The following is a 16,124-nucleotide window of genomic DNA, read 5'->3' on the forward strand; positions in this document are numbered from 1 at the left end:
CGGCACCGCAGGGGTTAAGGGCTCCTGGGTGGTCCTAGCAGTCAGGGGCTAATTTGGTCTGGGGCGGCTTCCGTAGTCCCTTCGGCTCTGGCGCGCTGGGGGTTAATTCATGGCCCGGCTCCAGCCCGCTGGGGGTTAATCCGGGCCGCGGCGGCTCCGGCAGGGGGCGACCCCGCAACGATAACAAACGGGTCACGTGATGCCGGGACAGGTGCCCGGTTGCCCCCCCCTTTTTGCCCTGACGTCACCGCCCATTGGTCTCCGGGACAACGGCTCCATCAGCCCGCGCGTCAGAACAGTTCGTCTCTTGGCAACGGCCCGATGTCTCGCTCTTATTCAGCCTCGCGCTTGGGCGCGCGTCTCTCTGGCGTCAAAGTGACGTCAATGGGTCTGTCTCGGTTTTGGCGGGGGGGCAGTGGGCGGGCGAAGGGGGATCCCGCGTGCTCCTCTGCCCCCAGCAGCCCGCCCAGAGCGCGCGGAGGCAGCCGCCGGAGCAGTAGCGCGGCCAGAGCCGGGGACTGGCGAGCCCCGCGCGCAGGTACCCGGAGCCGCGCGGCGCTGCCCGAGGGGCGCGCGGGGCAGGGGGCGCAGCCCGGCCGCGGCGGGGACAGGAGCGGAGCGCCCGGTCTCTCCCCTGGGGCGCCGGGCGCAGCCTCTGGCTGGGGCGCGGAGGCTCCGCGGGGAGCGCTGCGGTCCCTGCCGGGCGCTCGGGGCTGGGGCTGGGGCTGCGGCGGGGGCTGCTCTTAGCGATGCCTCTTCGGGCCGGGGGGCCAGGCTGGCAGCGGCGCGGTGACCAGCTAGTGAGCCTGAAAAACCAGGAGGTGGGTGATAGGCGCCCGTATAAAGACCAACCCCCGATATTGGGAGTGTTCCTGTGTCAGGGCGTCTGGTCGCTATAATTGGGAACAACACCGAGGAGTCCTTGTGGCACCTTAGAGACTAACACGTTTATTTGGGCATAAGCTTTTGTGGGCGGAAACCTACTTCATCAGATACATGAAAGTGGGCTGTAGCCCACAAAAGCTTATGCCCAAATAAATGTGTTAGTCTCTAAGGTGCCACGAGGACTCCTGGTTGTTTTTGCTGATACAGACTAAAACAGCTGCTACTCTGATAATTGGGAAGCGCTTCCAAGCAGAACCAGGGATCGGGCTGGATCCCAGGGATCTGAAAAGTGCATGGCTATGAATGGGAGTTGGCTTTATTAGCTGCTCTTCGTAGCCTGTCGCTAATACTGGGCTTTTGCTAGGAGGCGACTCCCAGGCTGTTTCATAACTAACCTCGGGCTCTGAGCGAAGCACAGGAGAAAGTTGGGCTCTGTCTCCCAGAAGTTGGGATGTGCAGTCTGCCTGGCTAGTTCAAAGCTTTTCACCCTGCACAATTTAAAGATTTGGTGAAACCTTTAAAATCTGATTAGTGTTACTTGAGTGTTTTCACCTGGAGGAGAAAGCAAAAGCTCCCTTTGATTTATCAGTGTCTGTCTTATCTTCACACAGGTGCAAGGCTTAAAGAGGAGCGCTTATGCATACCTTCTAAATATTGCTTGTTGCCCACCAAAATCTAAGCCATGGTGATCATGTCCGATTATACCTCTGTTCCCACTCCAAATCAAGCCCAGCGAAGGCCTCTCCGGGTTGGATTTTATGATATTGAGAGGACCTTGGGAAAAGGAAATTTTGCAGTGGTAAAGCTGGCCAGGCACAGAGTAACCAAAACACAGGTGGGTGTGAAATCTACTCTATAGTTTCATATAGGAAACCAAATTTTAAAGGGCATGAAACTTTCTGGGTAAATTCCACCTCCCCCACCCCTACAAATGTGGTGAAATAAACTAACATACAGTAAGATTGTGGTACAGTACAAAATATAATCAAAGCTATAGATTAAGTGTGATAGTAATAATTGATAAAACTATAGGTGAGGTTTTTTTGTTTCTTAGTGGTATGATAAACACAGCTGATGTAAAACAAAAACACAAAAATAGATTTAAGAAAATATTGTCAACTGTTTTAACACTTCAGTTTAATTATTTAGCCCTGTGTGGATTCTTAGAGAGTAGCTAGGGTTGTGCAAATGTAAAGTAATTTGTGTAGAAAGAGAGCATAAAATCTTATTATTTAGACTTGAGTTCCTTAATTTGTTTTTCATTAAATGAGGACGTTATTCAGAAAAAACCCTAAGAATTTTGCATTTTTAAATTTATATGAGTAAAGAGTTTTTTTCTTATTAGTTGGTTTATAAATTAAACTAAATTTTGTAATCTGCGTGTTAAAACCAGACTATGCAATGCATTAGAAAATAGTTTATCGGGGATGATCCTGCATTAAGGGGGTATGGACTAGGTGACTTAATAGGTCATTTGCAGAAATCAGAACTATAGTTCAGTTCATTATTTTATGTGTAACCTTTTTATGTGAAATAGAGAAATTTAAAATATATTGTACAGCCTTCATTTAATAATTAATTAAATGATTAATATTAAAATTATTATTAATTAATTAATTTAATAATGGAAACAAGAATCAGTTTGGCAGAACTCATACATTTTTAAAGTTGTTTTGTTTGAACAATTCAGAATTTCAGCAGCATAAGTACATATTTTATAAATATCTGGGTTTATGTTTTAAATGTATAGGTTGCAATAAAGATTATAGACAAAACAAGATTAGATCCAAGCAACCTGGAGAAAATTTATAGAGAGGTCCAGATAATGAAGCTTTTGAACCACCCCCACATTATCAAGCTGTATCAGGTAAGATCTGTTCTAATGAGTGCATTCATGTTAAGTGAACTTGCATCCCATGGGTTTGGTTGCTAATGATCTTATCTTGCACATGGTTTTAAAGTTTCAGAAATCACACGTGCAGGGAGAGAACTCACATTGTACTTTTTGAAGTATTTAAACAAATGCAATAAGCATTGTATTTAAGATTTTTTTCATTTGTTCTCTTTAAGCAGGTTTATCATATGATTAACCTGAGTGTGGTGGGGTTTTGTTTTGTTTAATTTTATTAATTTTTTTTTATTTTAGTGGAAAGAGTCAAAACTGACTCAGGTTAGTTTTGGATCAAGTGGAATTGATCTTGAAATTGATGGAATTGAATGTTTGTATTTCTAAGGAACTCCTCTTCCCCCTGATTCTTCTGCTTTTTCAGTTTTTAAGAGCTATAGAAATATCCTACTTATAAATTATACTAGCAAAATTTAAGCTCTTGTAAAATAAAACAGAACCAAACTTGAAGGTCATTTTTTGTTGAAAACTCTCAAATAATGAATCAATGGTCAAACTGAGCTGTTCTAAGATGTATAAAATTAAAGAAAAATGCATTTTTATCTTATTTAAAGACTTTACAGCTACGGCCATTATGCATTTGTTTGCTCCTTACACTAATCATGTTTGTTAGTTTCCAAAACTAACAAAAAAAACCAACCCAAAAAAACCAACCCAACATCTTCCACATTTTGTTTTGTGTGTGGGTATTTTAATTTAGTTCAGTTCTTGTTCCAATAAGTATTAAGCGTAAGGACAAACTAGTGTGCTGTGCAGAAAATAGGATCACTACTGCCTGATGAGCAAGGGCTGCTTTTCAAATGCTAAATATTTGATCTAATTGGCATTTGGTGTAAGTTTCCCCCTAATCGTCTTAAACAGTACCATATGGATTTTAGAAGATGTGGTAACACAGTGTGTCTGTGAGAGGGGGAAGGGTAAAAGATGGATTTAGAAATCTAGCAGCAGGTCTGAAATGCAGTGTGAAGTAGTAAATATTATCATCAGTTTGGATCTTTACCTATTTGTTTTTATGTTGTGGAGGTCAATTAACACAAAGTAGAATAGAAGAGCCAGTAAGGCAGGTGCTTAAGTGAAGACATTGGTTATTAAAGCACTTAACATCCATTGAGTACTTGATATTTATATTATTAATCATGAAAAAAATATTTGGCATTAATGTTTGATTGACGTCACTCTTGCCTGTAGAGCTACATAGGATACATAAAGATGTAACAGTTCTGTTGATTGCACTTCAGTGGAATGATGCAGGTGAAAATTGTATTTCAAGGCTCTAAAAAAAGTAGTTTAAATCCCACCTTGTTGAACCAGATTGTTTAACTGAACAAATGACACAGGTAATAGATCAGTTTAACTTTCCAACTGAATTTTCTCCTCTTTGTTGTTGTAACTGATACTGTACCTATTTGTTGGCCACTGAGAAGTAGGGGTGGAATTAGATGACATACTAGTGTTGATGTTGGGTTTTTTGTGTTTTAGTTTTAACACCAGCATCTAACTTTCATCCAGCTGGCACCTTTCCCAGGACACTTAAACTCCTTCCCTTCAGTTTTTTTTAAATTGGAAACCTCTCTTCCTTTTCTCCCTTTTTTATTTGTTTTCATTTGTGCATGGCAGGGAGAGGGCAGGGGAGATGAGCGCTCCCTTCCCTCTCTTTGACATATATCCTTTTTCAAAGAAAGTGGAAAATTATGGCCTCTGAAGTAGCATTGACACCTGTTTGTTTGTTTGTTTTGTTTTTAACCTTTTGTAAGCCTCTGCCCAAGGAGCAAAAAATACAGCTCTCATTGAAGAGCCATTCTCGATAAATGGCTCATGTTAACATTTGAAACAAAAAGGAAAAATATGTCCCAGTGACTGAATATAAATGTGAAATGCTGTACGGGGTTGTTTTGGTTTTGGGTTTTTTATTTTTTTTCCTTCTTCTTCTTCTTCTTCTTCTTCCAAAAAAAGGAAGTATATTGGCTAGTCTATAACCTGTTTTATAGAAGTCAGTAACCAATGTTTAAAGGTAAATCAGTACTAGCTCAAATGAACTTTTGGCTAGGATTGACACTTGCTGTTGATGGACATGGAGCAATAGAGTTTGCTCAAACAGCAAGCTTTTGTTGCTTGTCCAGCAGAGCTGTCACCTTGCAAACTAATGTATCGTATCTGATACCAAGTCAGACTGGGTATATGGTATCACTTCTTCGCTGTGTTCTTGCTGTAAATATCTGCTCTAATGATCTCAGTATCTTTTAGTCTTTTTAGCAGAAAGTCCTTGAATTCTGGCAACCTGTTTTTTTTTAATTTAAAATGTCCATGAGTGATTAAAAGTGATTACTGAACTCTATTTTCATTAAAAAATGTATTGCAATTGAAGTAAAGCTTGCTGAAATACTCCATAAGCTTGTTTCATAGATATTTGAGGGCATGTGGGGGGGGGGGGGGAAGGGGAAGGGTATGGAGGAAGCAAGCAATTGTGTATTTTAGATATTCAAGCATTAATTCATTATCTTTCTGAATAGCTCTGTATGTGAAAGTAATACTGCGGTGCAGGAATGAAGGCCTTTGCTGCCTACAGTTGCTGTAAATAATTGCACTAAGAGGTTCTAGATTTAGGACACACATTTTTTTCATAAAAACAATTTCAGAGATCTACATTTGTAATGTGTCCTAATTTTTGTTTTGACAGGTTATGGAGACAAAGGATATGCTTTACATTGTTACTGAGTTTGCAAAAAATGGAGAAATGTTTGGTAAGTTCTCATTGAAATAACTAACACTTACCTAGATTTAGAAAACCCTACTTTATTGTTAGTACTCATGTAGGGTAAGAAGATATGTTTTTGACATAGTGTTAAACATTTTCCAAAAGTCAGATTCAGGAATCACAAAAAGTGGTGGATGCAGCTTTGTCAGGATAATGAAAACATGCTGCCAGGTGTTAATTCTTGTTCATATTTATTTTTGTGTGCTACAGATCATTTAACTTCCAATGGACACTTGAGCGAGAGTGAAGCTCGAAAGAAGTTCTGGCAGATCCTTTCTGCAGTGGAATACTGTCACAGCCATCACATAGTGCACAGGGATCTCAAAACTGAGAACCTTCTGTTAGATGCTAGCATGAATATCAAGTTAGCAGGTGAGAATATTTACATGTTTACTTTTGCTAAAATATAAAGCAGGAAATGAAATCCTATTTCCACAGTCTTAGAGCTAGGAGCTCCTATAAATATGTAGAATAAAATAAAACTTTTTAAAACGGCTGTATAGGACATAGTGATGGTACTATTTTTCCGAATATATCCTCTTGTTGAAAAAGCATAGGTTAAATGAATAAGTGTAGAACTTCTATGCAATAAGGGCTTGTGTATGTGGTGGGATAAGGCATCCTACAGCGGTGTGATTTCTTAAGTGCACTAACGTATTGCACATTTTGGTCCATGTAGACCCTGCTGATGCATGGTAAAATTCCCATAAGTGCACTAGGGAACTGTACTGTGCATTACCCCACCATGTAGACAAGCCCCAAGTCTGCTTTTCCTTTGTTTTCTCTGATTTTGAAATGTTAACCTGGTATTTAATGAAGTCTCACTCCAAACTCTTCTCTTGATTTCAGACTTTGGATTTGGAAATTTCTACAAATCAGGGGAGCCCCTCTCCACTTGGTGCGGAAGCCCACCTTATGCAGCCCCTGAGGTTTTTGAAGGCAAGGAATACGAAGGACCGCACCTTGATATATGGGTAAGCTTTATGTTCTGTAGTGTTCACGTTTTATGCATCATCAAACTTTTTTTCTGGGCTTTCGTGATTGCTAACTCTACTCCAGTCCCTTACATGCTGTGCTATTTTCTGTTGACAGAGCCTTGGTGTGGTGCTGTATGTCCTCGTTTGTGGCTCTCTGCCTTTTGATGGACCCAATTTACCAACTCTGAGACAAAGGGTGCTGGAGGGACGATTCCGCATCCCCTACTTCATGTCCCAAGGTGCGTTTCCTGGAACCTTAACACCAGAAAACGGGCTACCAACAGGGGGCTGATTGTTAATCTGGGTCTTTTTGTGAAGGAATCAGTTTTCTGCCTCTTCATCTGTTAGGTTTTGCCTTTGTATCTTTTCAGGTCAATGACAGATGGGAATATTTTGCAATCACACATTGCACTTTCCCTTTCTTAGGTTTTCAGCAGAGTTTCTTTAGTGTTGTACCTGCAGCATAAACTAGCACATTTTCTGTTACACATCTGACTACATCTAAAGGGTTTACACGTTTTCTTTCTTAGATTCAGTATAGATTTTTTTTAAATGGCTAATTCATACCCTTGCTAGCGAAACAAGGTGTTTGTTTTTTGTGTGTTTTTAAATAACATTTTAATGATATTAGGCTGTAATTCTTATGTGGGTGTAGTTATCTTAAAATATTTTAACTATACACAAGTGGTATATTTTAAAATTCAGAATATGCTGTCAAGGACAGTAAAAACAACAAGGTTTAGTAATCAGGCTCATTCTTGAACAACCTTGTGAAAAGGGGAATTAAAGGATATTGTTACTACTACTACATTTGGGTTTAAAAATAGGTAAACTTGATTTCTCCATGGCGTTAAGGGCTAGGCCTTAATAGAATCCCTTACCTAATTTAATCTTAACAAAATAAAGATGTTTACATACAAGTAAGTGCTAGCATGCAGAACAGAAGGGTGTGTCGATATCGGACTATGTGCCAAATTCAGATTTACTGTAAGTGGATGAAACATCTGTAGAATTGCACCCACCTAAAACTGGTCTGATATAATGTTGCTGAAGAGACTTCCTAGTGCTGTCTAAATGCAGCAGTAAAATAACAAATAGCCTCTTGTATGTGGCTGACTTATTTTTACCACTAGTTAAAGGCATTTTCTGTTTTGTCTAGACTGTGAAACACTAATCCGACGGATGCTAGTTGTGGACCCAACTAAACGAATAACCATTGCCCAGATAAAGCAGCACAAGTGGATGCAAGCAGACCCTTCTCTCCAACAGCAGCAATCTTTGTCCTTCTCCATGCAGAACTACAACTCTAACCTGGGTGACTACAATGAGCAAGTCCTTGGGATCATGCAGACTCTTGGCATTGATAGGCGGAGAACAGTTGAGGTGAGCTCTGGCTTGCCCTGCTAGTATGAGTGGTGCTTACTTCTTAGCTACTTGCTCGGTGACTAATAAAATGCCGATGGTTAGACAACACTTGCATGCAAATCAGTTACTTAGGAAAGAACAAGAGGTTAGCTACTCAGTTTTATTTTTATATATATGTGTGTCTGATCAAAAACTAACTTTGATTCAGTGTAACTGTATAATGTTCAGTAAAACTTATTCACAAAATATTGGAACAGTGCTGTTAAAATATGATCCCCTGTTGCTGCTTTTTGAGTTGATTCATCTGTGTCTTAATCCTTTTCATATCTTCTAGTCGCTACAAAACAGCAGCTACAACCATTTTGCTGCAATTTATTACCTTCTCCTGGAGCGCCTCAAGGAGTACCGAAACAACCAGTTGTCCAATCGTCCAGCGACGGGTCGTCAGCAAAGACCAAGGAGCTCTGAGCTCAGCAACATTGAGGTAAGAAGGTGAATTATCTAATATAAAGTCACATCTGCTGGTATTCTTATTTTGTTCCTTTGCTGTATCATTTACTTTATTTAGCCGACATTGCTCCCCATAATGTTATGGGAAAGCCATAGAGAGGTCCTCTGAGTCAAACTTAATCTCTGTCCTCAAGCTAGAGGGTACAATATTCCATTCTTTAGCAGGCTGCTGATTGAATTTGGTGCTTGATTGAATAGTAATGGACCATTTCTTAATAACTGGCACTAATTTGTGGTCCTTAGAACAGTCTTTCTCCAGTGCCGGTCAGTAATTCACCAAGTGATCAGGCTTCTCTTTGAAATATACCCTTTCAGAAGCACAGCAATGAAACTTCCTCTGATTCCTTGTTAAAGCCACCTCAGAGAGATTCCATGAGTCAGTTGGATTTTCTTTTCTTTCATTCTTTTTTTTAACAAAAAAGGATGGTCGGGGTGGTGATTAAGACACAGAACTGATATCAGGAGATCTGGTTATATTGTCTGCTTGCCACAGACTTCTTATGTCACCTCAGGCAGTTGTCTTAACCTCTCTGTACTTCAGCTTTTCCATCTGTGAAAGGGAGTTTCATGGGTTCCTACTTACGTGTGTGCTGGGAGGGTAAATTTGTTAATTCTTGCCAAATGCTTTGAGAAGCTTGGATGGAAGATGCTTTAGAAACTCAGTATGCAAAAAACATTTGAGGTTTTGAACTGCAGTTTATAGGATGCCTTCTCTAAATCTATTTTTGCTTTCAGCTGCCTCAAGACAGCCTTGCAAGTGAATCACTGAGATCATCTCTGCTTTACCATCAACCTCAGAACTTGATTCAGTCATCCTTGCAAGCAGAAATGGATTGTGACATGAACAGTCCATTACAGGTTGGTGATCTCAGCTAAATGTCACCCAGGGGTTTTTATTGTTCTATCAATTTGACATGGCAAAGGTTAAAAGTATATTTAGCGCTTGCCTGCTTCTGGCTCTCCACCCCTCCCTCCCCAAAATTTAAACATTAAGATATAAATATGTCACAGTGCCTTTCATCACAGTGTGCATAATAAAGGCACAGTGAAGGGTTTTGCAAAGCTCTAACAAATGAGAATATTTTTGCAAAAATAAATAGTTTTTCACTTATTTCCTGTATTCTAATGTCTTTGCAGCCAGTATTCTTTCCTGTGGATCCCAACTTCAATGGTCTCTTCAGGAATCGCTCCATTTCTCCCAACAGTTTGCTAGAAACCACCATTAGCGAGGAGGTGAGGCAGGAGAAAGACCTGGAGGAGGAAATCAAGGCCTTCAACCCTCTTCACCTCCCCAGCAACACCAGCAGGAGGCACACGCTGGCTGAAGTCACTACTCATTTCTATCCGTGTACCCCTCCATGTAAGTCCTGCAGGGTGGAAGGTCTCTGAAATACGGGCTGTGAGGGGTGTACTATGGTCAGTAATAAATGGTCTGCAATGTTCACTCTTTGGGTATTTTTTTAAAATTTAAATAACATGGTTTCTGAAAACTCTCCTAGAAATTACATAATATTGCCCAGTTGTATTACTCGGGAGAGACCCCAGTTGTCAGTAGTTTGGGAGCTTTTTTAGTAGTTACCTACATATTTTTAAAGAGAAATGTTCTTTCTTTAGATCAGTGGTTCCCAAACTTGTTCCGCCGCTTGTGCAGGGAAAGCCCCTGGCGGGCCAGGCCGGTTTGTTTACCTGCCGCGTCCGCAGGTTTGGCCGATAGTGGCTCCCAGTGGTTCGCTGCTCCAGGCCAGTGGGAGCTGCTGGAAGCAGCGTGGGTCGAGGGACGTACTGGCTGCTGCTTCCAACAGCTCCCATTGGCCTGGAGCAACTAACCGTGGCCAGTGAGAGCCGTGATCGGCCGAACCAGCGGATGCGGCAGGTAAATAAACCAGCTCGGCCCGCCAGGGGCTTTCCCCGCACAAGCAGCGGAACAAGTTTGGGAGCCACTGCTTTAGATCATACCCTCCAAACTCCTGCCTGCATCCCTTCACCCTAGTAAAACCTGGTAAAGTGAGTTAGGGTCCCTTGTCTATTGGAATCAATAGCAATGTTGCCATTGACTTAGCTGGAGCAGGAGAGAGCCTTGTGCAATTAAAAAAAACCCCAAAAAGCAACCCTTGATGAAATCATGTCCTAGTACAATATGAGTTGCTGTTCTGTTGTTGTCTGAGACTTTTGATGCTGGCAGGTTATGTTTAGTTGCAGTGTAGGTGGACAGACTAATCTGTCGGCAACTTTTTCTTTCTGTACTCCATTTTGGAAATGTTCTCTCTTCACCTTCCCCTTCTCCCCTTCATCTGTAGGCATAGTCATTTCCTCTTCAACAAGCCCCACAGAAGGAACTAGTTCAGACAGCTGCCTCACCTCATCTTCAAACAACAGCTCAGTGGCTCTGAGCAGCTGTTTGGCAGATCAAGTAATGACTGGTAACCCAGCCACAGCCAGGATGACATCACCATTTCTGACTTTCCAATCTGACACTCCAGGGCTGCAAGCCCAGGACTGCATGGGAGGTGCTTCTCTGCTGCCTGTCAGCTTCCAGGAAGGAAGACGTGCATCTGATACCTCATTAACTCAAGGTAGTTCTTTTCTTGCTATGTAGCTGGTTGTATGCTTTTTTTCTAATTAGCAACACAGGGTAATATTTTGGGACGCTTACTCTGACTTATCGATCTTAGGGCTTTCTGTGGTGACCATCATGATAGTGCCATACAACATGAAGGATAACTTGACTTCATGTAAGTCACCTACACCAGAGGTTCCCAAATGCTGGCTCCACGTACCAATATAGAATTTCCCATTTCTGTGACTGCTATCCTAGGTGTTCCACTCTGTTGCATTGAGTCCGGCACACCAGTACTGCCCACTTCCAATCTAGTTGTACGTGCCCCAATCTACGGTCGTGCTTGAGCTGCCCCAAACCAGTCTTGCATGTGCATAAGCTTCATTGCTGACCATAGGGCATGCAGCTGAATGTGAAGTGTCTGGTTCACCTGAAGTCTCACGCTGGTAAACTAGTGCAGTTGCCCAGAGAGGTTGGGAATTGCTGATAAGTGAAGCACCCAGATGGGCATCCAGGCAAAACACTAATGATGAATTAAAATTTTTTTCTTGCTTCTAGGCTTGAAGGCATTTAGACAACAGTTACGAAAGAATGCTAGAGCCAAAGGTTTCCTTGGGCTGAACAAAATCAAGGGCTTTGCTCGTCAAGTGTGCCAGTCTTCATCCGCTCGGGCAGCACGCAGTAGCATGAGCCCTTTCCAGCATTCTCAGCAGAACACGTGCATGTACAGCAACGGAGGAAGCAGCAGAGAGGGCCGAAGCTTGCTCGAGGAGGTGCTGCAACAGCAGAGGTGAGAAAGCATGCTTAGTATAGAGACTCGAACAAGGCAGGGACATACCATTTGTTTGTAAGGACATTATACTCCATGTTGAACTTCCTCTGCAAAGAGATGTTGGTTTTTTCATAATACCTCGTTTTTGGTTAGGGAGCGAGGTTGAGGGTTAGGACTACTGGGTTCTTTTCCTGGCTCTTGCCATGTGACAGCAGACAAGCCTCATATATAAGCAGAGTTACAGAGAAGTTATTTGTGAAATGAGTATGATGCTGACCTACATATTTCACAGGAGCCCTTAGGTTTTAAGATCATCATGTAGATTTTAAGATAGTCACATCAAAAGCCATATGTATTGGAAGGGCAAAACATACTACTTCTGCTTGTCAAAGCTTTCTTTTTGTTTAATTTGGGGGAAAGATTCTTTCCCCTTTCTTCAACTTTCCTGTGGCATGGATATAGAGCCTTGTAATTTGGTAGAGTTACAGCTCACAAGTGGAGCACAGTCCTTAGTCACTTAAATGTATATTCATAGCAGACCAAATTGTGACCTGATTATGCTGTTGTAATGTCCAAAGATTACCATATTTGTATCTAGCTTTGCTAAACTGTTGCTTTAAATGCACCAGTAAGGTCAGTAATGGTTGGGGAAGTGCTACAGGGAAGAACAGCGTGATCAAGAAGTATTAATTTCCTTCACTCTTGAATCCTATTCAGAATGCTCCAGTTACAGCATCACCAGCTGATCCAGCCAACATGTCACCAGCCCTCTCGGGTGTCTGCAACACACTGCATCCTCTCTCCTGACAGTACAGAGACTTACAAAACATCTAACTCTCTTCTGCTGTCAGAGCTACGAAGGGAGAACTCATTTGAGCTGGCATTTGGTGGCAACACCCAGCTGCTTCAACCTCACCTCTTTGGAGTCAGTGTCTCACCAGTGTCTTCAGCTGCTCATCTTCTAGACACCCAGCTGTATATCAGCAGCCATGTCTCTCCGATCACCACCAACAACTTCTCTCAGCAACAGAATTTCTCTGTGCAGTCTCCGAGCTATGATGCTGTCACTTTGCAGAATGGGGACTGTGAAATGGAGGACCTCACTTCCAGCCAGCTAGGGAAGTTTGTCCTGGTGAAATGAGAGCTCCTGCTGTTGTAGCTCACACACCTCTTTTATTTTTGCAAAGGACTTCCACCATCGTTCCACAGCATTAGTTCCATGGATGGCTGGTGGCGTGTGGATGAGTGACTCTCAGAAGCAATAAATTTTGAAGTATGTGAAGAGGCTGTCTGGTTCAGAAAGCTATCAACTTTATAGAACTGAAACAAGCAATATGTATGTCTTTTGGCTTCTATTATTCTTGCACTGAACAAATATGAATAGAAACTGAAAAACATTTTTGAAGAAAATGAAGGGTGAAATGAGGGGTGGTAGGGGGTGGGAGCAGGGATGGATGAGGCCGGGTAGAACACTTTGGTACTGTACTCAAGTCAGACCAATACAGCTCTGCTGTTATGCAAGAGTTTAACAGCTGTCAGTAGTGGTGACACAGCAGGGAGAGGTTTTTCAAAGAAGGGACCAGAGCCTCCCTTTTTCACAATATTCATTTATGGGCTTGTGAAGCTGATTACCTCTTAAAAAAACCAGTGGCATGCAACATTATGCATTGATAAAATTAAAAATGGAAGCATTGCCATTTGTTTTTGTTTAGTTGATACTCACTTTAAAGGAACCAACACCTCCTCCCTAAAAACACTTATGCTTTAAATGAAAACTGTGAACTTCTTGCTTGATCTATCAGCTAGAACAGCTAAAAAAAGTTCTAATTGTTAGCACAGAAGCAATTAATCTCTTTCGGAATTTTATCCCCTGATATCATGATCCAAATTGTGTAATGTCTTTTTTGGTTTTGTTCTAAATCTCTAGGAATCTTTTCATAAATGTTGTCTAAGTTGTTTTCCCTGTATTCCTGCAGAGGCACTGGGATTGAAATTAGTAAAATTGGGCTGTGGGGTGGAATGATTTCTTTCAAAAAGCCCCCCAGATGTTGCCTTTGAAGTTGCCTGAGGGATATTTATTAGTGCTGCACATTTTATTTCTGCTGCTAATTACGTTTTTACGCATTTCATTATCAGGGTCCAGCTAGAACTGACTCTTGGGAAACGTGCAATATCTAGGTTATAATTGTACAAAGACAAAAGGAATAGGCTAGAACAGAATTCTACTCTAAAGGAGTACAGCTATTTCTGAACAAAATTATTAAAACTGAGTGAAACAGCACAATCTGAGTGTTCGTTTTTGGTTTTTTGGTTTGTTTGGGTTTTTTTGGCATATTATCAATGAGGTTTTTGATTAGGTGTTTTTATGTATGGTTTTTAATACTGTATATGTGTATAAATAGGAAGCAGAAAACAATATATACACTACTTATTTTTTTATACTTTGTAATATGCTTTTATTGTGTTTCTGGTGTAAACTCCCTCTCTGATAGAGTGTGACTTCTGTTGGTGTCAATGGAAGTTCGTGTGTATAAAGGGGATAATAGACCACAACTTCCTATAAGAATTGGTGGGGTCAGGGTTCAGCTTTGGTAGCAGGTGAGCAAGCAGTGAGCCAGTTTAGCCAAAAGTTACCATCCGAATGTCAGAAAAATAGTTTCATTCTATCTAAATGCTTAAAGGACCCAGCTCTTTAGTGTGACACAGGGTGCCTTCAAGTTACCTTGGCTTCTTGCAACCTGCAGTATTACATGTTTTAAAAAAAAGAAAAAACAAATCCTACTTTAAAAAAAAAAAAGCCAAAGATCAACCAGGTTAATTGGTTTGAGGGGGAAGGGGTAAAGGTGTTATGTGGCTCAGTGTCTGTGGCTTTTCATAAATTACCTTTTTATCTGTGTACAGTATCTGCGTGTCTGTATTGATATATCTCTAGCTTGCTGCTGCTGGTACGTGGTCTGGAAGCTTCAAGGTGTAGGGAAATTACTTAGATTGAATCTTCGACTGGTGCCTTGCAGCGGAGAAAACACCAAAGTCTCATGCTAATTTGCAAAGTATTTTTTGTTTTTTTTAAATGGGGAGAGGGAGGAGGGAGAGAAGAAACCAGCTCATTACAGAGCAGCAACTTTGCCATAGTCTCATGAGATAGCACACGTACTTAATACACAGAATTGTTTTCTTTTTTACATTTGTTTTAATGCCATAGATCAAAGGCCACAGAGCGTCTTTTGTTTCCTGTTCTAAGCAATGACAAGCACTTTACTTTCATAGGTTTTTCTGTTTTGTTTTTTCCTTTTCCAATTGCTGTAGAGCCTCTTCGGAATTTATTCCTGGAGCAGAAAGAGGTCACTTTTAATGTTTGGTTTTTGTAGATATCTTGACAGTGCTGTTCTGCAGACTGCAATGCAATAGGCTATTTAAAGACACTATGTGATTGGTTTAATTAAGATGTATAGTTTATTTTTTACCATGACTGAACAGATCATTTTATTTCTTATGTTAAAATGAGAAATGTACACCAAAATGATTGATGTTATTTAATATTTAAATAAAAATGTTTCAAAATATTTTTGTCTTGTGTATTGTAACTTGATTCTGCAGGGCTTTTTCTTCTGAGAAGCTCTGACATATCAACTTCACTTATTTCTGTATGATTTGTGGATTTTAGGGTACATTTAAAACTTAAGTCCATAGGATATTACTGGCATTTTTATTACATTACTAAATAAGAGGAATAGCTGTCTTAGAAGGCTGGTAATCGAGCCTTTCACCTGTAGGTAATGTCAGACTCCGTCCCACGTCTGTGGTAATCAAGTGATGGTATCTGACAGTACAGTGATCTATGCAATGCAAATGGTTTAAGCTTGGTTCTGTTCCTAGTAGACAAGCATTTCACCCGCCTCCCCTTGAGCCGGGAGAGGCCCTAGGCCGAGTAAGTCACTACAGCAAGCACAGAGGATTCTGGCATTTGTAGAGGTTCCATTTTTTGCTTCATTATTAACCTTTTACATTTTAATTTGAGAAATTAATTTAGGAATGTAAATCATAATCTTCAAAAAGATTTGGGCTTAACTAGAGCACCAACAGTTGTAAGAGAATTTAACAGCTGCCTCTGAATTTTAAGTCAGTGTTTTAAATACAGTAAGTCATAAATAAGACTACTTGAGGGTTATTTATTTAAAGATGTTCAAGAGAAAGCTGGCCTTTGCTTGTAACTAGTCATTTCTTAGCAAAGGCAACTACCATCTTTAGTTCGTAGTGGGGCTGAAGCCAGGCTCCTCTCTGCTGAGATGGCTGCCCTCTCCCGACAGCATTCGGAGGTGGAAATGAGACTGCCCCTGCTAAATAGTGCTACCATCCACCATTGTTTCCAATGGGATTGAAGCTAGTGCAGATGGCTT

The 16,124-nt window shown here is 41.1% G+C and overlaps 1 protein-coding gene across 3 annotated transcripts; it reads left to right on the forward strand.

The window, feature by feature from the left end:
• The first annotated feature begins 367 nt into the window (after positions 1-367).
• On the forward strand, positions 368-14,499 carry SIK1 (salt inducible kinase 1). 3 transcript variants are annotated; one of them, XM_039482081.1, is made up of 14 exons: positions 368-388; positions 1,497-1,720; positions 2,636-2,752; positions 5,469-5,532; positions 5,757-5,918; positions 6,396-6,520; positions 6,639-6,762; positions 7,683-7,906; positions 8,223-8,372; positions 9,134-9,256; positions 9,536-9,758; positions 10,696-10,971; positions 11,514-11,745; positions 12,445-14,499. In XM_039482081.1, the coding sequence occupies exons 2-14, from the start codon at positions 1,568-1,570 to the stop codon at positions 12,866-12,868; spliced, it is 2,397 nt and encodes a 798-aa protein (XP_039338015.1). In that variant the 5' UTR covers positions 368-388; positions 1,497-1,567; the 3' UTR covers positions 12,869-14,499. The 3 variants fall into 3 exon arrangements, with proteins under 3 accessions (XP_039338015.1, XP_039338001.1, XP_039338010.1); XM_039482067.1 differs by lacking the exon at positions 368-388 and adding an exon at positions 399-538; XM_039482076.1 differs by lacking the exon at positions 368-388 and adding an exon at positions 690-821.
• Positions 14,500-16,124: the final 1,625 nt, after the last annotated feature.

Source organism: Mauremys reevesii, linkage group 1 (assembly GCF_016161935.1).
Source record: "Mauremys reevesii isolate NIE-2019 linkage group 1, ASM1616193v1, whole genome shotgun sequence".
Lineage (NCBI taxonomy): Eukaryota > Metazoa > Chordata > Testudines > Geoemydidae > Mauremys > Mauremys reevesii.

What these genes read in the sequence shown, in the direction of transcription:
- SIK1 (XM_039482081.1), top strand. Translation starts at nt 1,568, where the DNA reads ATGGTGATCATGTCCGATTATACCTCTGTTCCCACTCCAAATCAAGCC. An exon ending in ACAGAGTAACCAAAACACAG is followed by an intron (nt 1,721 to 2,635) that starts GTGGGTGTGAAA and finishes TTAAATGTATAG; the next exon opens with GTTGCAATAAAGATTATAGA. An exon ending in TGATACCTCATTAACTCAAG is followed by an intron (nt 10,972 to 11,513) that starts GTAGTTCTTTTC and finishes TCTTGCTTCTAG; the next exon opens with GCTTGAAGGCATTTAGACAA.